This window comes from Gymnodraco acuticeps, unplaced genomic scaffold, assembly GCF_902827175.1.
Source record: "Gymnodraco acuticeps unplaced genomic scaffold, fGymAcu1.1, whole genome shotgun sequence".
NCBI lineage: Eukaryota > Metazoa > Chordata > Actinopteri > Perciformes > Bathydraconidae > Gymnodraco > Gymnodraco acuticeps.
The window spans coordinates 395359-416959 of record NW_022991818.1 but is presented as its reverse complement, the minus strand read 5'-3'; the positions used below and the strand labels follow the sequence as shown (position 1 = coordinate 416959).

Below are 21601 nucleotides of genomic sequence, written 5' to 3'. Positions count from 1 at the left end.
ACTTAGAATACCACAAAACCTGCCTTATAACTTCAAATGGAAATGCTCTACAGTACAAGTACCTCAAATGTATATTTAAGTGCAGTACTAAACATACTTAGTTTAATTCAAACAAACAGAAATAAAAGAACGTCAATATTGTAATTACCTTTATCAGGTTTCCAGAAACATGACATGAGTTTCGGAGAAAGAATAGGAAATGTCTGCCAATAAGTAATAATCGTTTTCAAAGGTTATAATATTTTAATATTGTGTTTACAACTAGTTTTGGGTTGCACCCAAGTTGCCAAAAATATCCATTAATCCATGTTTAATGGGTAAATAATAAAATACTTTAACTTTGAAATGGCATTTGGGAGTGAAAGTGTCACTTCTTCACATTTTGGGTAACCCCGTTGGAAACCAGGATGCACATTAGGGTTCTAGATTAAACACCCCTATTCTGGGAATAAATTCCTCAAGGTCAGGCCAAAGAGCTTTGATAATACTGTTCAGCTCTATTCTGGTTACCACTGATTTTCCATTCCCTTTATTGATTCTCTGTCTGCTTTGCATTGCTGCCATATCCTCCTTACCCCGCCTAACACCACCAACTTTACTCTCTCTCTCTCTCCACGTCCATTGTAATCCCTCTCTCCTCTCAATTAAAGGATTTTCTTTGCTTGAACTAAATCTAAACAAGGTCAAAGGTGAGAGTTCAACATGGGAATGTTTGTCTCAGGAGCTACGGGACGAGAACTGCTAATCCAATAAATCCAGACTCGTATTTGGAGCCTGAAGTGAAAATCCCTGATCTAAAAGAAGAAAGAGTTATGTGACGTACAGAAGATGAAGTGCAAACTCAGTGAGGATTAGCCCAGGGTGTTTCCCAAATCCCTTACACACTATTTGACCATACATTTTGATAAAACATTCAAAAACATCTTAACTTTAGGAACAAAAATAAAACTAATGCTAAGCTTACCTCAATGTGTGAAGCGAATAAGTTGTGGAGCGTCTTTGGTCACAAAAAAGTCAAAATGATTGTTTTAAATTATATTTATTAAATATTAGAAAATAGTCAAAATGAGATGAATGGCGGCGGATTTCATTATGTTGTGTTCGGGTCTCCCATGACCCGTTTCAAGTTAAAATTATATAATAACTACGCTCTAGTTTTTTTTATCGGAACAAGGCTTCATGATATCCTCCACAACAGCTACATGTATATAAACACTAAAAAGCTGATTTGGACAATTTTAGCCAAATCTGAAGGTCTCTAAAGTATTTACTTTTTAATATTTACTTGCACTATATTTTTCTGTATTATTGTGTTGCACTGTTGGAGAAGCCTGTGACCTAAGATTTTCATCGACATAACTACTCTGTAGCTATGTTCGTATGACAAATAAAGAACTTTGAACCTCTAAAAAAGTGTATAATTTGGTGTTCGGGTCTAGGAAGACCCAGCAGAATTGTTGTAAGTCACTCGGGGTCAAATTTGGCCCAATCAAGATTCATCTTTGACTTTAGACAAACTTTTGGGGGGGAAATTGTATTCTAATATTAGTCTATTGTCAGATAACATAATTATCCACTGTCTTCACTATAGGGAATATAATGAGTGCATTTTTCATTTTCTTTACTTAAATATGTGATGAAATGTGTTTTGGATAACAGGATTGTACGGTTATGAATGCATAATAACTTAGTTATGATGTAGTTAAAACAATATTGGATGATAGTCATTATTTTTGAGTGTTTTGGACTGAGATAAATCATGGGTCAAAATTGACCTGCGAACACCATGAACGGTAACAGCTTTCGAACACAACATAAGGGTTAACATAATAATAATAGGCCAAATAAAAACAACATAATGTTACACACAACACCAAGAAAGTGTTGCTAAACAGCAGCTACTGTGGCCGAAAGTAGCTTTACCACTTTTACAGTAATCTCTTTAGTCAATTGCATTAGGACTTCCTGGAGTTCAATCACAATGTGGAATGTACCGGTTACTTGTCTGGAAAACTGTTGCTATTTTCTTATTTTCCCCAATATATTTAATTGATTTGTATGTTAAAAAAGTTTTTTTGGTTGGCTGGTAAGAACTAAAGCAACTTGTACCATTTAGGAAGGCTAGGCTAGTCAAACATATCCGTCATGGAACATTACAATAAGCAGAACAAATCTAACATAACATTTTAGTGATAAAACCAGTGAAATGTTCATCTGTGAAAGGTAGTTTGTTAATAAATGTGCTCTTTTACTACACTGTTAGTGTACTGTTTTATTATTATTGTTATTATTATTATTATTATTATTATTATTATTATTATTATTATATTTAATGCACTGATTTTTTTCAACTTAAGCATTACATTGGGATAGATAAAGTCTTATCTTATCTAATCTTGAATAAAGTGTAACTGACATTAAGTTAGCAATAATGTCTATTAAAATGATGCAAGAATATATCTACCTTAAGCTTGTTAACTAAAGATAGCTATAAGCCTGCATTGGTTACTGTTCACACCAGATTCAGTCCAACAGCTAAATCATTTGGTTAATATATTTATTTTACTCTTCTTAAAAGCTAAGAAAATATAATCAGAATCAGAATCAGGTTTATTGCCAGGTAGGTTCACACATACGAGGAATTTGACTTGATGTCATGGTGCAGACATCAAATATAAAACAAAAATGTTTTAAGTTGTGAACAAAATCTTTCAAATGAATATGTTCTGAAGACTATTGTGAAAATGTAAGATAAAAAGTATTGCTGAAAGAACATTAGAGAGGCAGGTGATGACTGACACCCTAATATTTTATCACATCTGCCAGGATTTTAATGGATTCATGTGGAACCTCTAGTGGTCAATGGCATTGGATGTCCTCCAGATTGGACATTCTTTGACCACATATCGGCAAGAGAATATACATTCTCTTGCCGATAAAATTGCCTTAAAAGAAGAGTCACCAATGATGTTACAAAAACAGTTTATATGATAATTTTTGTCTGTTTGTTTTGCGGTTGTTCTGAATGAATGGATATTGTTTTGGACAGCTGACACCTAATGAAGGGATTGAAAAAGCTTTGGGTCAGAAAGCAAAAAATGGCTGTGTGGTGTTTCCTTACTGATCTATGCCAGAGGGTATGTAAGCATGGTAAGTGATGTTTTCTTCCTGCTATACCTCTGGGTAATCAATTAGCTGTAACCCACTTTACAAACATGAGATATATTAAAGTGAACTGTTAGAGTGGCAAAATAGTTCAGACATTTAATGACTGCTGCCTTGCCCCCATGCTTTAGTCAGGTTTACACCTATCGAGGGGCCACCATACAGTTTGAAGCAGGTGTACTGTGGTGGAAGTTGGAGACCGGTTTACAGCCGAACAGATGGCAGGTCAGCAGTCAACACTCAGTTAAGCACATTTAAAATAGCAGAGCCACTCGTAGCCACTCACTGGATTCAACCCATTATCTTATTATCTATCTTTGCCAATGTAGGGATCAAGGCAGTTTGGGTAAGGACTCAATTACTCTATAACTTCACTTTATCAAAGTTATTTTTAAAGCAGATAACACCTGCAGCGTGGTTGTAATCAGGGAACATTTAAGTGTAGGGTCAGTCAAGATACAGGGCCGTCAAGTCCAAATAATTTAAGTATGACATGTCAAGACTCAATCTTTCCCTTTTCTCTCATTGAACATCTCAAAAGAATTGCAACTGTGTACAAAATACAGTAAATATTGACAAAGGAAATATCTTTAAATATAACCTTTCAAAGAAATCATGCGTTTCTCCTGGAGTTCTGCTTATGAAAATCTGTAACAGACTCTTTGACCATCATGGGATACTAAAAGTCTCAGAAGAAGCTACTGTATATACAACTGAATAAAAGTTAGTCTTAGGTTGTTTTATTTGGAAAAGGGTTATTAACAGTTCATCACCATACAAATTGAAACAGGTCAAGTTTGCCAAGATTTGGTTAAGCTAATGGAAATAACTAAAATAACTGCATTCTATCTTTGTCTTAAAGACAAAATACATCCAAGAATACAACCAGTGAAGTACCTTTCAGAGGTATGTTCCTCAAGGGCCAAACGTTTACAATGTCCTATCTTTAATTATTTGTGTCTTTTTTATAACCCATTTGTGAGAAAACAATTAAATACCGGTAGTCACCCTCTGTCTTGGATGCCAAATCTGGAAATGGCCAATGTACCTTCCCCATTCCATGGATGTATAGGGAACTGTATATAGCGTTGAAGGCGAGAACCCCTTATTCCTATGAAAGTTGCTCATTGGCACAAGAATGGCCTGACGCTTGAGAGCAAAAGCTGCTCTCGGCTCAGTGAAATGAATGGAGAGGGATAATAAGTAATGGTTTAAATAATGGACATTTAAGTGTTTAGGCTGTGGAGTGGATGTGCCTAAAATACTAATTTATAGTCAATGTGGACGTTGTATTACCACCATTTGGCTACTACGAATATTTGCGCACTTCCTAAGGGCTTGTTCCTACCCCTACTTCCGGCACCATTGCTCAATGAGCAGGGCTGCCCCTCCCTACACGCAGATCAAACAGACTGCGTTGGCCCTCATTATGCGGAGGGGTTCTCATCTTACACTGAACAAAAATATAAACGCAACACTTTTGTTTTTGCTCCCATTTTTCATGAGATGAACTCAAAGATCTAAAACATTTTCTATACACAAAATAACCATTTCTCTCAAATATTGTTCACAAATCTGAAAAAATCTGTGATAGTGAGCACTTCTCCTTTGCCGAGATAATCCATCCAACCTCACAGGTGTGGCATATCAAGATGCTGATTAGACAGCATGATTAGTGCACAGGTGTGCCTTAGGCTGGCCACAATAAAAGGCCACTCTGAAACGTGCATTTTTGCTTTATTGGGGGGGTCTGGGGGGGTCCGAAAACCAGTCAGTATCTGGTGTGAGGGGTAGGGTTAGGGTTAGGGTTAGGGTTAGGGTTAGGGTTAGGGTTAGGGTAATGTTGTGAATCGAGTGGCCTGTGTTCGTCGTCCATAACATACGCCTGTCCATACCCCACCACCACCATGGGCCACTCGTGGTAAGATTTAGTGTGATCCACATAAAACCTGTAGGCTCTCACAGGGCACAAGTTTAACGCCTCCTATCCTCTGCAAAAAGGTGTGGCGAACGGGGGAAAGCCTCCAGCACCAGAGGTTTGGAGGAAAAATATCCTAGCCAGGACGATCGGCTGAAAATCCAGGTATGGTAGAAGGCCAAGGGTAGCTCTTCAAGTAACTTGTGGATCTCTGTCGTACATGAAACACCAAGAGCAACAATTGTACTTATTAGCCTGACAGCAGATCTGATCCTGCATTCTAGGGCCCTGTGAGATTAAAAGCACTCAGAACCACCCTCTTGGCCCTACCGGACCAGCTGTTGTCATATGACATTGGTTTCAAACCACCCTGACGGTTGGTTTACGACTTCATCGCTGTGCTATCCTGACCCGCCTCCCCAGTTCTATTAGGAAGGTCAGGCTTAGTAAACTGCATCCATTTTGAGGAAGTGTTAGGAGGTGCTTCCTGGTGATGATTGATAGTCTAGACTCTACAGCATCGTTCTTGCACTTGAGCGTGTCTTTCACACGTTTCAGTTGATAACAATGGATTTGAGGGCAAAGAAACGTGGGATGTGTGTGACCCATTACCGGCCCCTCCCAGTAAGTAGGTCATCATTCAGCACGCATTGAGCACAATGCAAACAAAACAAACAAACTCATGACATGCCAAAGAGGGTCCCTCGTGCAAGGCAGCCGACTATTTGGCAACCAATAACCTCAAGGGACCAAAGTGGGATAAGCTCTGACCAACCTTCATTTTGCTGTCAGTTACAAATCTGTAGATTTTCATGAGTCTATCTTGGTGGTTATTATCTGACTTGGCCAATTGACTACCTGAAAATAAAGAAAGAAGCTTTGTAAGCTCAGGGATTCACAGTGGTAAAGCTGCTCCGCCTCAGGGTGACCCAGTTTAATTGACTTATCTCCACAAGTAACGGCTGATTTCCTCTGCTGCTCACAGACAGATCATCCCTGCTCATACAGGTAGGACACAAACAGAGTCAGCTACACTGACAACATGAAATATCATCATTCTTTATATTCAAGAAACTGAACACTTTGGAAGGACATCTAATTGTTATTATTAGTAGTATTTATCTTAAACTAGGTTGAAGAGAATTTTTTTCTGAGGAAAATACAAAGGTTATTATATGAAGTATAACATATATATGTAAAGGCAGGACCAGGGAACGGAATAATTTGAATAGATGAAAAGAAGCAATTTTTGGATTCATCTTTTGTTGGTGTTATTACTGTTTTATTGGATGTCTGTCTAAATGCAACTTCGATTGTTTGATCTCCATTCAAAGTAAAGTACCATGAGGACCTTTTTATTACTTAGATGATTATGAATTCCTGAAGAAAATACTAAAAAGCCTAGTAATCTTGACCACTTGCTGTTGTTTTTTACTTCAATTATGAATTGTATCAATATTTATTTATGTTCAACATGCATGTGTCATAGGTTGTTTTACATTGAGCTGGAGGCTAACTTGAACCATTTGAAGACACTGAGTCCTGTGGGATATGGTAGACATTTGTTGTGACCTACAGAACTAATTAGACAAGGGAAATTGTAATTAAGGGGTTAAATATTAAAGCCGTGCAAGCCTACACAAATTTGAAAGTCACTGCAAAACAATAATTTTACTCGCAGCCATTTAAGATAAAAACAAAAAGCAAAAAATACAGTTGAGTCTTGAGGAGAGCTCAGTTGAGGAAGTTACTTTGACGTTCTGCTTCCCAAAATGTGTCAGGTTACACAACTACATGGTCTAGAATTTTACTCTGTACACTACTGAAATCTGCTCATTTTAAAAGCAGCTTAAATGTCAATAACCAAGCACTCCAGCCTTGAACTGGGTTGAACCCTGTCCGTGACACCTCTTACAATTGGTTGATTCGCTTAATAAGCTTACCAAGCGGCTTCTGCTCTTTCACAGAAAACGCATCTGTGACCAGGACAAATAAAGAAGAAGGATACTGCAGCCATACCTCAGGAGGAGCCTTCCATTTATTAGTTCACCTGAATAGCGGAGGTCTCTTTTTTTAGGTTAAATACGTGTGTTTAGTGGCCTAGAAAGCTAAAGGGCCATACAATCACATCTAAAATGGGTAACACCAAGAGCGGCATTGTGTCCAAGGAGATTCTGGAGGACCTGAAACTCAACACCAAGTTCACAGAGACTGAAATCACCCAGTGGTATGAAAACTTCAAGAAGCAGTGTCCAACAGGGCGCATCTCAAAAGAGGAGTTTGAGCTTATCTACGGAAAGTTCTTCCCAGAAAGTGATGCCCAAACATACGCACAGCATGTCTTCCGCTCCTTCGACACAAATGATGATGGCACACTGGACTTCAAGGAGTACATCATCGCTCTCCACATGACATCAACAGGGAAGACCACAAGGAAGTTGGAGTGGGCCTTCTCCCTGTTCGACGTGGACAAGAATGGATACATCACCAAGTCAGAGGTTAAAGAAATCTGTGCGGTGAGTTTTGGAGAAAGGAAAGTAATATAGACAAGACAATCACCAGTTTAATATATTTTAAACGCCAGTTTATCACTCAATCCCAAATATGTGAATATACCCTCTTTTCTTGGAGATTTGAAAAAATCTGATGTAGCCAATCTCGGAACCCATTTGCTTTTGATGATAAGGCTCCAGGTGAAAGAGGCTGTATTTCTGTAGTTCCTGTGTGGCCAGCGGATATGTGCTGTTCATTGTTCACAGTCCGGTTGGCAACTAAAAAAACGTGAGAATGGAGTTGGAGTTGAAAGAAGACATCTATGATCTCAGTATTTTACAAATAGCCAGATTCAAGCAAACATTCAGCTAAAAAAAAGACAAATTGCCTTGGGTTCGAATTTGCCCCACAGAATGTTTAAATGTAAGTCTGATCAAACATGATTGGTAAATTCTACTCATACTACACTACATACGGAAACTAGACACTTCCAGAACCAAAAGTAATGCTTAATTCATAGGCAGAATCTGTTTGTAAAGATGTATTCTTAACCAAAAGATAAAAGGTCTTATAACCACCGAACAAAGGGCCGAAGAGCTTGTTGGTTATCCTTGGCACCAGTGCAGTTTGTTGCTGTTTTTGTGAGTAGAGGTATGATCAGTTCAGAGATGTGACAAAACAGTGGATTTTAAAGGATTTGGGTTTCATGGTTTTACTCCGTTTGACAGCAGAAGTCAGACTAGTAGAATATTTTATTATTTCCATCTGTGGGGGCTGGGAAAATGGCAAGTGGCTTGGGATGACATCCATCTTGTCCGAATACCAATCTTGTTACATAGAAAGGTCAAATGTGAGATACATAGACGCTGAATGCCTCTCTTTCATTGACCAGTAGGTGTATTCTGATTTTCCCTACACAGGCTATTTTCAAGCTGATTCCTAAAGATGAGCTGTCTGCTCTACCTTCGGATGAAAACACAGCTGAAAAGAGGGCAAACAAACTCTGGACGTTCTTTGACAAGGGTGACACTGGTGAGATACAATAGTGTAAATGGACACATGTATGAATAAATGTGAGGCGATTACAACTTGGTGCTTTTGTTCTAGATAGATTTTGCACTGCCCATTCAACAGCCAAAATGACTTATTTTTCCTAAACAGCTCGATTCAAAGATATATAAAGATTAGAAACGTTGCAGATCAAAGTTGAACACAATTAAACTCTGACCCCTGGTTTCAGGGTTTGATTAATCTCCAATCCTGGGCAAATGTTGATCTGTTTGCACACTGCCAATTATTCAGTGCTCCAGTTCCTCCCCCTTAAAACCTTTAAGAAGTGTCTCTAATTTCAATAACATGAACTAAACGTCTTTTTTTCCCTTCTCTGCTTCCAGATCGAATAGCAGAAGGCGAGTTTATCCAGGGAGTGATGGAGAATGAAGACGCTCTTCGTCTGATTCAGTATACACCTCTGAAGTAACCTTTTGACATATGCATCGTAACCCTCTCCATTTCTGTCATTTCCACTTAACCCTTCACTCAGCTGATACAACTACACCTGACAGCATTTTCATACAATGTAGACACATGGCAAGTGAGACGATAAAAAACCCCAGTGTTCAATATTAAATAACGATGCAGAATTTCCTCCAAGGTTTTAAAACATTTCTTATACTGCATACGTGTGCTGTCCAAACATTTTCTTTATCATACAGAAAATTAAATAATGTTAAAGACGACTAGGTCAGTAGGCTACTGTCTTTCTACCATGAGCTAGAGGGCAATAATGATCAATACACATGGCCTAGTTTACACCTTCCGACAAATAAAGACAATTCATATTTTGCTGAAATAAGCCTATTCGTCAAATTTACAAGAAAGTAGGCACACAGCATTACAGGAATTAAGAACATATACTGATGTGTAATATAACATGTCACTTACTTGTGTTAAAGTGGCAATACAATGTCAGTATTTAGCTTACTATGCCTTTATCATAGCACTGAGATCGGTGTTTCCGTTTCAAATGATAATTTATATAACTATTTCTTGCTTTGGACAGCAAGCTAGCATTAGCCAGGTTGCTTGCGATAGCCATCCTGCTAACAATGTATGACAAAGTAGATTGTGAAACAGCAATAATTACGTTGTTTGTAGCTCTAAGGAAGAAAGAAACAGACCCAACATTGACAACAACAATTGAACAAAACCCACTTGGAAACATACGGGGGAAATATTTATCTTCTTCTGCTTTGAGGTATATTTACCTTGAACCATGTTGTTTTTATCTGGGTCACCAATGCTGGTTTCTATTGTCTCTCTTTTTAGCCTGAGATGTTTTTTTTAAAACCCTGTCCAACATGTAAGTGCAGCAACTGTACCCTTCTTATTGTTTTCTTAAATGGTGTTGAATCTGTCCATGTGGCACGATCGTACATGTTATAGCACTTAAGTAAACTGGTGGACATTGGAAATAGGTTTTGTTGTAAAACAACATGTAAAACTAAGTGTTGGTTCTGGATTGACCCAATAAATAAAAACCATGAAAATGTTAATTGTCACAAGTTATTTTTTGTTTTTTGTGTTGCTCTCAATGTTCAGAGTTACTGAAAACCATGACACCTTGTGCAATCACGTGAGCTAGCAACCCAAAGCTAAATACAGCAAACAAGTGACTGCCTACTAATATTCTTACAGCTTATTATTGTGTATAGGTAAAAAGGAATGATCATACATAACAATTTCGGCCACCCTACCGTACAATGTTATAGTTGAAGACCCCTGCGCTAAGGAGGGTTTACAGCTATGTTAGCAGCTAAACTTCTCTGTGCTCAATGCTGACATTAGCTTAATGACATGCTAACAATGAAAATGATGCATGCTGATGTTTACGAAAGAATGTGTGGCATGTTTGCTATTTAAATTTAGATTGTGTCCATCACAGACTGAAAACTCACCAGTTTGCCTGCATCTTTGCTCATATAAGAAAAAAACTCTCTTGTGTAAGTAGCACTTACAAAGGATTTGGCTTTAGGTGAAGCTAATGCAGTAGCACTTAATCTTGGGCTTATAGATAGGAAATGTACCTGCAGGATTCTTGCTTTTGATTTTCAATCAATCAATCAATGTTTATTTATATAGCCCAATATCACAAATGTTACATTTGTCTCAGTGGACTTCACAGTTTGTACAGAATATCAGTATGACAATACGACACCCTCTGTCCTTAGACCCTCACATCGTACAAGGAAAAACTTCCGGAGAAAACCCACAGTTTAAAGGGGAACATGGGAGAAACCTCAGGGAGAGCAACAGAGGAGGGATTCCTCTCCCAGGACGGACAGACGTGCAATAGATGCCGTGTGTAAATTGAAAAGATAATACATTTGCAACATAGGTAGTCCAAATGTTTGGAAATGCATGTGTGTATAATAAGAAGATGAATCCACAAGGATATCCATCCAGGACCTATGATCCAAGACCACAGCCACGACTCGCGATCCAGGGCTCGCGATCCAGGACACAGGACCGCAGCAACAGGATCATCCATGACTCCGGATCCCAGCGTATATAGACACCAAAAAGAAAGACATTTGGGGAAGCTGGGTTAATTGGAACATGAGAGTACACAGGTATAGACAGAGAGAAGGAAGAAGTAAGATGTCCCCCGACAAACTAAGCCTATATCAGCAAAACTAGGGGCTGAATCTAATCAGCCCTAACTATAAGCTTTATCAAAAAGGAAGGTCTTAAGCGCACTCTTAAAAACGGATAGGGTGTCTGCCGCCCGAACACAAACTGGAAGCTGATTCCACAAATGTGGAGCTTGATAAGAAAAGGCTCTGGCTCCCATTGTACTTTTAGAGACTCTAGGAACAACCAACAACCCTGCATTCTTGGAACGCAATGCCCTAGTAGGACAGTAGGGTATAATGAATCCCCACGGGGATTCAATGGAGCCTGAAGACCTGCACTGAGACCCTCACCCTGCACCTGAGTCTCACCTCCCAGAGCTTTGCAAGCCTCTCCCTGTTCTTTATTTTTGATTAAACAGACATTAAGCTTCCCAATGGTGTGGTCTTCGTTTTGTGAAAAATATGATTACCTCACATATGTTGTTGCTGTTGTTGTCTTTTGTGATAGTTAAATTGCTCCTGTTGACTTGAGCCAGCCATTCTTTCCTCCTCTCTGTGTCAGTGGGGAAACTTTACATTCATACTCCTTTCTCTGAGCGCTTGGAGCATCCCGAGGCAGCACAGCAAACCATGGGGGAGACGATATGCCAGGACAACTCGGAGGAAAAGGCACAGACAAACTGCATGATATGCTATTCAATGTTTATTGAATTCCATTTATTTACATGGATGTTCCTAAAACAACACATGTATCATCATCATCATCATCATCATCATCATCATCATCATCATCATCATGCTGCTGCTGGTAGTCCTTTGATAGGCACCTGCCGATCTCCTGTCCTTTCTGAAAGTCATAAAGATTACATTAGTACTTTAGATTACTTAGGTCCTCTATTACCAGGGGATTACTGAAACCACCATGAATTGTAGAAATGTATCTAATCAGAATTTTTAAACCTTCCCTCCCTCTAAATATATCAATAAACATTAGGATGTGATGCTCCTGACTACCATACAAGTTTAAGAAGATAATATTTGTTTTAAAGAATTCAAAGCAATAAACAACAGGCTCTTTAACCAAGGCAACGTTAGCCTAACATGTATGTTAACAGGTAAGATAGCTGTTCACACTATATTTTCTATGTTGTAATGCTATGTTATTTCTATTTAAGATGTTTACATTTTCGATTGTTTAATTATAGTCTTTTAACTGTCTAATGTACAATGCCTCCTTGTCTTTTGCTGCTGCAGCGTAAACATTTCCCCAATTGGTATCAATAAAGTAGGCTACTTCTTATTTTATCTTAATCCTCAAATATTAGCACATTTAAAAAAAAAAAAACACATTGATGTAACTACACACATATCGATATGTTGTATAAATATTGCAAATCAAAACCTTTATTGACCACTAATTACCAAAAATTGCATTTATATCCTGTTATTAATGCATTCAAATCGTGATTCAAATGGCTCGCCACGAACTTCCGGGAACTTTCTGAGTCTCTCTGAACCACGTGACGATCAAGCATTTTGGACTTCCGCTGTCGCAACTCTTCTCTCTACAGGGCGCTGGACCAGCCAATCAGAATTGACCTTCTCGAGTTCTCCGATTGGTTGGTTTTGTGGCACATTTGTAACGCTGTGACAACTTGAGCGAGCGCAGGCAAAGCTGAGCGCGCGCAGGCTGGAGAGGTCGAGCGAGCGGGGGAGAGAGAGCGCGTGCAGCGGTCTGCTTGCGCACGCAGCAGGAGTTTTACGAGAGAAAATATATTTCTCTGTGCTCAAAACTGTTCAAGTGCGCGCTCAGGATAGATAGAGGCACAAATATAACGCCATATAAATGAGCCTTCTTCGATAAAGCCACGCTCGCATTGCAGATGAGACAGATGGACTTTGAATTGGAATAGATACAAAAATAATCATCCTCCCACTCGGAGTGAAATTATATATTTTGTTTTTTTTTTGCTTCTGCCATACTTGCGGTCTTGTGTGTGTGCGGACTGTCACTCCTGTTGACGGTTGACACGGACAACGTCAGCGAAATAGTGCCCACTGCCCACCAGCAACGCCCCGACACATGGGGTCACGCCGGCCAATCACAAAGCTTTGATGCGTTCAAGTGCATTATTCTGGCACAGGAAGATTATGTTATAGGACATTAACGATAAAACAGAATATGGTTGTTCTATTTTTAGACACATCTCGCGATCGACTGGGAATCTCCCCGCGATCGACTGGTTGGGCACCCCTGTTCTACATACTGCGCAGTGACCTGACAACTCAGTTTATCTCCTCCTCGCCTATATTATGGCAATCTCTATCTCTCTCCTCCCCAACCCTGCTCAGTCTTATTTTCCTGAATGCGGAGATTATTGACATAATCTTCTGTCCAGCATTGGAAAGCATGTCTTAATGCCTAAATCTCTCTGTTGCTTTAAAGGAATGCTCCACTCATTAGATAATTAATCAAAACGTCAGTATTTAGTGAAACATTATGTTTAAACCATACCCTGAAGAAATCAGCGATATTCCCCGGTAAATAATGATTTTATAGCTCTTTTTGATCAAAACCTGTATATTCTGTCAGGCCGCTGCCATTTTGGCCATTTTCAGTAGTCACGTGATGGTCGTGACGTCATCCATGCGTTCACTTTGTAAACACACGAAAACATGGCGGAGTATTTGAGTTCGGACTCGTCAGCCGAGGAAGAAGTTTTGAGCAATATGAAGAGATTGGATGGGGGAATTCAGCCATACAGGTTCGAGCCAAGTAGTCAGGAATCCAGGGACACTCGGACTGGCCATCTGTAGAATCTGGAGAACCACAGAACGGCCGGTCGTCAAGGGCCGTTGGCGGCCGGCACTTAAAAAAAAAAAAGGTTTAACGTCATCATTTAAATTGCGCTGACGGCCGACAGAGGGCGACAGCGGCCGATAATGCGGTTGTGTGGTTCTTATGTCAAATAATCACACACGAAGAAGAAAAAATACCGGCCACATGAAGAGAAGGGATTAGACGCCGCGGCAGACAGGGAGAATGAAAAAACATGGTTAAAAAAATAAAAATCAAAGAAAACGAAAAGAAAAAGGTGGGCCGAGAAGGCAAGAGAAAAAAAGGTGAAGTCACTCGCAGGTGGAGCATATAAATGTCGCAAATTGACAGACCTTTTTGGCAGCAGCGCTGCTACAAGCTCTATCATCATCAGCAGCTTAAAACAAGTGCAAGATGATGAAGAGAATGATGTGGGCGCGAGTTCAGATATACAGCCAGCATTCATGATGAGGGACAGAGTTGAGCTGCTGGAAGAACCAGCTCAACCGGCACACGTGCAGGGCAAGAGCAAGAGGTGGGTGAGAATTATCCCTTGAACTCAGTGTCGTTTTCTCCTGGTGGCCAAGGGAAGCCAGTCTTCCCCTGTTTTTTGCATTGTAGTTATAATATTAATAAATAAATGAAAACACTTCGTTTAGTTTCGGTAAGTATTCTGTCGGCCCGTCTCTCCCCCATTCTCATTGAGTATTTTACAAAGAGTGAAACAGCGCCCCTCTAGATGTTATGGTGAAACAGTAGATTGCACTCTCTGTTGCGAGAGGAGGCCAGCCGAAATTGGCTTCCGTTGGTGAAAAAAAAATTGAGGGATTGACCAATCAGATGAGGCTCACGTCATGCCTCACAATCCAATCAAATCGCATCAACTTCAGTTCGTACTGTAACTGTCATCACTGCCCTTAAAAAGTAGCAAGCAACTGAAGCAAGTGCAATTATGGAGGGTGGAGATTTGGAGTATTTCATCAAAAAGAATTGTACTAAACTTCCGCTACAGCAGCAACTAAAAATGAAATCTGATGACAGGCCAATGATCAAACTGGAGCTGTGTACAGAGAGGAAAAAAGGAGTGAATCAGAAACTTTAAATAATAAACAGCGGATTTCTAACATTTGACATTTCATGTGGCCGGACTGGGTCAGTTTCCAGGGCTGAATTTTAGTCCCAGTCCGCCCCTGAGGGACAGTGACGATGAGGATGAACAGCACGGTGATCTTGCTGGAGACGATCCCTTTACTCGTGCAATTGATTTCGGGAGGCGAGTAGGAAGACCTGTACATGAATGGTGTACCTAGAACCACGATTTTATGGGGCCGGAAAAACTGGGGAAAAGTACCCGCTAGCCGGTACTACGCTATATGGAAAGGCCACCAAAAACTGGCCTGGCCTGGACGATAAAGGACGTTTAAACGGGGCTACCCGCTGCAATGGAAATGCGCTATAACATACCTTATTCTTACTCCGAGCACTACTTCTGGTCCTCCGTCGCTTCACACTTGCAGAGGGCGATTTCTCAACTGGCCGAACTGGTGTCCTGGTCGGTGATGACACCAGAAAGACCGATGGTACTGCATCTCCATTAAGTAATGGTTGTTATATAAATCCCATGTTATGTTTTATCATACTCTCAGAGTAGTCGTCCGGAAACTTGAAATGTTCGCTGCATACATGCGCCTGTGGATCTTTCGGTTCGGGCCGGTGTTGCAGTATAACTTGAGTCATGACAACTGGCGACATTCTATTATTTTCGTCATAGGAATCCGTGGCGTGTACATTGAGGACCCATTGTTGACTTACCATGTCGATCGCCTCGTTTGTCGTTTACGTTCATCTTTTGCTATATCTGCTTCCTAAGATCACTTTGATGCACATTCAGTACTCGTATGTGAGATTGTGGGTGAGAGGTGGATATCGTGACGCTTACGGAGAGGTATCGAACATTACAAAGTAGGTGACTGTGTGGCTGCCTGTTCAAAATATTGCAAACTTGAATAAATCATTTAAATTATATATTTGTGTCCGACTTTCATTTGTACATCGTTCTTAATGTGATGTATAGTAGCTCTGATAGCTGTCCATACCTTCAGACAGCCTAAAAGTAAAACACAAGTTGTTTATTCACAGCCCGAACGCTCATCGACATGACTGGATCACTCATGACAAGTTGTGATCAGCTCCGATTAAATTGTGATATCAATTCTGTACCTATTCTCCAGGGAGCACGTTTTTTTAATGAAATACCTGTATCCCTCTCATCACAACAAGACTCTACACTGTGCAGGAAAAACAATTACATACATGAAAATAACCTTGATGCATGGGAATGAAACACACAAACTATCTTCCGTTGCTATAGTGATGTGTCACAGTAACGGTCAACCACAGAAACGTAAGTCCAGCGGGGCACACGTTGAATACATATAATACAGTAGTTCTATTATGCCTTTAAGCCTATACGTTTAACCCATAAGAACCCGGACCCATTTCTACTTTTGGGGAAATTAAGGGGAACGTCATTTAGACTAAATAGACCACCTAGAACACATTTCTGACAAGTAACCCCCCCTAGTGTCAAATATCTGAAATGTGACATATATGTCACATTGGGCTTTAATGGTAAAGTAACTCTTATTTATAACTTCATTAATGAGGATGATTTTTTGGTTTACATTTGTTTGAACATACTTTGAATTGAATAATAAAGAATATGTTATAAATATAATTGAATCAGCTAAATTAACTGAGCAGATCATAATCATATTTGTAATTGTGCATATATGTCACTCCGGGTTTACTGTGAATGTTTAGGGTTAATGTCCCGATGTGACATCAGTGTCACAGCAATATTTATGGCATTTGTTTCATATCATTTTCATCAATAAATGTTTCTACAACAGGTTATATGTAATCAGAATCAGAAAAGAGCCGAAGACAGCTTAATGTTTAACAAATGACATGTCATGTAAGCATTTTTATTCTTAAATGGCTTGAATGTTAACTTTAGCAACAAAAAACCTTTCCAAGCTAGTTCTGTCACATGTGTTAGCCGGGCACATGGACATCTTGGACATGTTGTTATGGGAACACAAAAGCAAATGACAAGGACCATAACCCACCAGACTGTTCAGTGTGTGTCACTTAGGGACTTCATGAGATAAAAAAGGCTAAAGCTGTATAAGGAACTTTCCAGAACATTTAAAGTTCATGTGACACCTGTGTCTAAGCAATTCTGTCTGCCTTCCGTGTTGCACCATGAGGACCCACTGATATAAAATGCTTAACTGTCTAAGTTGCAACCATGCACTTTTTGGAGAGCTAAGCGCCAGCTTGACATATTTTTGGCTTCATTTATAGAAGGAAAGATAACAGTGATAGTTATGTTTCAGAATAACATTTATTGGAAATTGTTAGAACAATCTCACTGGTCACCGGCTTGAGCTTCAATCACAGGATCCATGTATTTGTGATCAAAAGTAGGCTAATATAAAAGTAGTGTATGTCATTACATTTCAGAGACAGTAATATTGTAATGTAACGTAGCCTATTACTTAAAAAAGACAGTAATAAGTAATGTACTGTATTACATTTTGGAAGTAACTTGCCCAACACTGCAGATGATCCAGTCATCTCGATGCTGCATTCGGGCTGTGAATAAACAACTTGTGTTTTACTTTTAGGCTGTCTGAAGGTATGGACAGCTATCAAAGCTACTATACATCACATTAAGAACAATGTAAAAATATTTTATATGTATTCAACTTGTGCCCCGCTGGACTTACGTTTCTGTGGTTGACTGTTACTGTGACATATCAGTATAGCCACGGAAGATAGTTTGTGTGATTCATTCCCATGCATCTAGGTTATTTTCATGTATGTAATTGTTTTTCCTGCACAGTGTAGAGTCTTGTTGTGATGAGAGGGATACAGGTATTTCATTAAAAAAACGTGCTCCCTGGAGAATAGCTACAGCATTTATATCACAATTTAATCGGAGCTGATCACAACCTGTCATGAGTGATCCAGTCATGTCGATGAGCGTTCGGGCTGTGAATAAACAACTTGTGTTTTACTTTTAGGCTGTCTGAAGGTATGGACAGCTATCAGAGCTACTATACATCACATTAAGAACGATGTACAAATGAAAGTCGGACACAAATATATAATTTAAATGATTTATTCAAGTTTGCAATATTTTGAACAGGCATCCACACAGTCACCTACTTTGTAATGTTCGATACCTCCCTGTAAGCGTCACGATATCCACCTCTCACCCACAACCTCACATACGAGTACTGAATGTGCATCAAAGTGATCTTAGGAAGGCAGATATAGCAAAAGATGAACGTAAACGACAAACGAGGCGATCGACATGGTAAGTCAACAATGGGTCCTCAATGTACACGCCCCGGATTCCGATGACGAAAATAATAGAATGTCGCCAGTTGTCATGACTCAAGTTATACTGCAACACCGGCCACATTTCGCTAGCCACTGCCTCCGAACGTACTTCCTACGCTTACCTTTTGGCAACAGATGGAACCGAGCATTCCGTGGATTGTTCCTATCAGAATTGTGGCAATGTTTCGCGATACAATGAGGCATATTTGAAGAGAGTAACTACAGTAAATAACATGAACATCAACGTGTCCTTGAAACCAAACGCATGGTTTACGTCACGTCCGGTAAAATGGCGCCGCCCACAGTGTTGATGTTATTTCGGTAATTAATCAGTTTAAAATCACTGATAATGTCATCGGATTAAAAAAAAAAAAAAGAAAGACTGGCAGAGACTGGTCTGTTTTATCGGATGATAATTATTTAAAAATGCGTGTCATGAGCATACCATTCCTTTAATCGTTTATCTATTTGCTTTTCTTTATGTTTCGTTTATATAAATAGAAAAAAAGTTACATATTGCTCGTACTGATGATTTAACCATGACGGTACGTCCACACAGCAGCTTTAAACAAATCTTCCAACGCTTCCAACGCTTCTCTGCCCATTGACTTTGAATGGGGGTGACGTCACTTTGCCTCGCTTTTCGTCGAACTGCATTGTGGGGGAGCGAAGCGAAGATTTCCAGGATTTTCAGGATTCAAAAGTTGAGCAATGTTCTACTTTTGAAGATGAGCTGGAAGCGTCAGCCAATCAAATCCCGTTTATGCAAATCTGACAGTTCAAGCGCTAGCCAATCAAACCGCATGTAAGCAGGGAGAACCAGACCGCAGTTCATTTCCTCATATTCCAAACGAGAAATTACGGTAGCAAATCACCCGGTTCTTTACGACCAGAACTATTAACGGGATACAAACCGGAGGAACCAGGCATGGAGGGAGGTGGCAGAGACAGTGGGTGAAACTGGTAGGTTTTCGCCTGTTTGGGGAGTTTATATATATATATATATATTGCTCGCATAAAATCCCCGGGTTGCGTTCCGATAATCCAAAATTAGCTCCTAAATTCTAACCATATCTCCTATTCCTTGACCTCTGAGTGAAACGTCATGGGGTTAAGGGATAGTGGATAGGAGAATTCAAAAGGACTTAGGAGAAGAGACCGCGGTACTTTAGAGCAGTGGTTCCCAAACTTTTTGTGCCCAAGGCACACCAAAGGACGAGTAAAAATCTCAAGGCACACCTATTGTGCAAAATAGCCCTTATAACACGTGTTATCACTCATATCATGTAAAATATCTGTAAATGTGCATAATTATTTACTAATGCCAAATAAAATGTGACAAAGACAACTATATTACTCATGAAATATTTATTAACGAAATATTTCAGAAATTAATTTGAAACTTTATCAAATTAGGCTTCATCAAAGCAGCAACACACTCATTTAAACCAGACAGGTCACAAAATAAAAAACGAGGGAAAGGAAACTCAGCAGAAATTCAGCACAGAGAACTGTCAATGCAAGGAAGCTGCATTGTCCATGGTCCTGAACTACACATTATAAATGTAACATTTCAGCAATCAGCATTGAAACATGTGCTATTGTAAATATTTTTGCCGATTTACAAATTAGTGAGATACATGTGCCTGTCGGGGCGCGCAGATTTTTTTAATCCTTGGTGGCACTGAGGAGAGGGCCACTCGCAAGTCCTGTTCAACAGAGAGCCGTGACCTCCTGTTGTTCTTCATGAGTAGAGAACGCCAACTCCAGAGATGGGGTCGTTACTAAAAAAATGTAATATATTACATATTACTTTTAAAAAAGTAATATATTACACTACTTTGTTACTATCTACATAAAGTAACTCGTTACTTTACTCGCCGAGCACGTACAAACTGCGCATGCGTGAGTGGCAATAACTTTCCTTACCAGCAGGCGGCGGTAGTGTGTATTTGTCATTCAAAACAGGCAACAATGGAACACAGAGAAGAAGAACAGACCACGTGATATAAACAAACAACAAATAGCGTGTGCGTTAGCTTCACCTTAGCATGTGTTCTTTGCAGGTGTTTGTTGAGGTTTGACGTGGTGTTTCCAGCAGTGGATAACAGCTTCTGGCCTGGACACAGTTTGCACCTTACCGTCACATTCCTGTCTATTCTTCGGACGAACTCAAAATAATGGGCATACCTCCTCCACCCCTAGAAAGTTATCGCTGACTCAGCCATGTTTATGCAGCACTGCACGTGGAGATGTGGACGCGCAAGTCGCGCAGATTACGTACATATAAACCTACAAAGTACTGATATAGTAAATTGAATAATTATTTTTGTGTAGTTGTAAATTGTAATAATAACATATGGTTGTCACAAAATCCCACGGCACACCCGGACTTGCCTCACGGCACACCGTTTGGGAACCACTGCTTTAGAGAATCCGAATGCACTTTCACTATCCGACGTGTTTATGATGCGCCAGCGGACGTCATGAATGTGCGTCTGCTGCTGTGGGGGAACTATGGAAACTACAGTTTTCTATAGCGGACTACAACATGGATGTTTAATAAGAACGAGGGACTACTGTAAACTCATCTAGAGACTCTGCACCGTGCTCTGATGCTGTTGCTTTGCTTTATGAACGTGGACAACAGAGAAACATATTCTTCATGACCAAAGTTGGAATTGAAATAAAAAAGGAAAGTGAAACTTTTGCTCGTCACCCTCTCCCTCCGGTCCACATTAATACAAATGATCCCAATAGCCTACTTATGATTGTATGAACTATGAAAATATCTTAAAATCAATACAAATGTATTTATTATAAACGTTAGTCCTTAACATCTATCACTGTGTACATCACCATTCAAACATCTTTTACAAGTTGAACAAACCCCACACAGCTCAGTAAAGACTGTGAAATGTTGACTTTATTTGATCATTTCAGTAAAAACTAACGTTCATATTTCTCTTTTTGATTATAATACTGATGAACGTTCAGAAAAAAGCACTTTGGCAACTTACCACATACGTTTTAAAATGTTTAATAAGCACCGTAACTTTCATGATATAATTTCTCGGTCATAATCGGTTGTTTCCGTGAACGGCCGACTATTGAGTGACGGCAAATGCTGCGGCTGCAATGCATTGTGGGGCAGCATTT

The 21601-nt window shown here is 39.6% G+C and overlaps 1 protein-coding gene across 1 annotated transcript; it reads left to right on the top strand.

Annotated features, from left to right (window-relative positions):
* Positions 1 to 7087: 7087 nt before the first annotated feature.
* Positions 7088 to 9951, top strand: LOC117535308 (visinin-like). Its single transcript, XM_034199738.1, has 3 exons — positions 7088 to 7599; positions 8497 to 8608; positions 8971 to 9951. The coding sequence occupies exons 1-3, from the start codon at positions 7219 to 7221 to the stop codon at positions 9054 to 9056; spliced, it is 579 nt and encodes a 192-aa protein (XP_034055629.1). The 5' UTR covers positions 7088 to 7218; the 3' UTR covers positions 9057 to 9951.
* The last annotated feature ends 11650 nt before the right edge of the window (positions 9952 to 21601 follow it).

Bases quoted from the DNA above. Each gene is read 5' to 3' on its own strand.
- LOC117535308 (XM_034199738.1), top strand. From the start codon at position 7,219: ATGGGTAACACCAAGAGCGGCATTGTGTCCAAGGAGATTCTGGAGGAC. The intron at 7,600-8,496 runs GTGAGTTTTGGA...TTCCCTACACAG, and splicing joins AGGTTAAAGAAATCTGTGCG to GCTATTTTCAAGCTGATTCC. The intron at 8,609-8,970 runs GTGAGATACAAT...CTCTGCTTCCAG, and splicing joins CTTTGACAAGGGTGACACTG to ATCGAATAGCAGAAGGCGAG.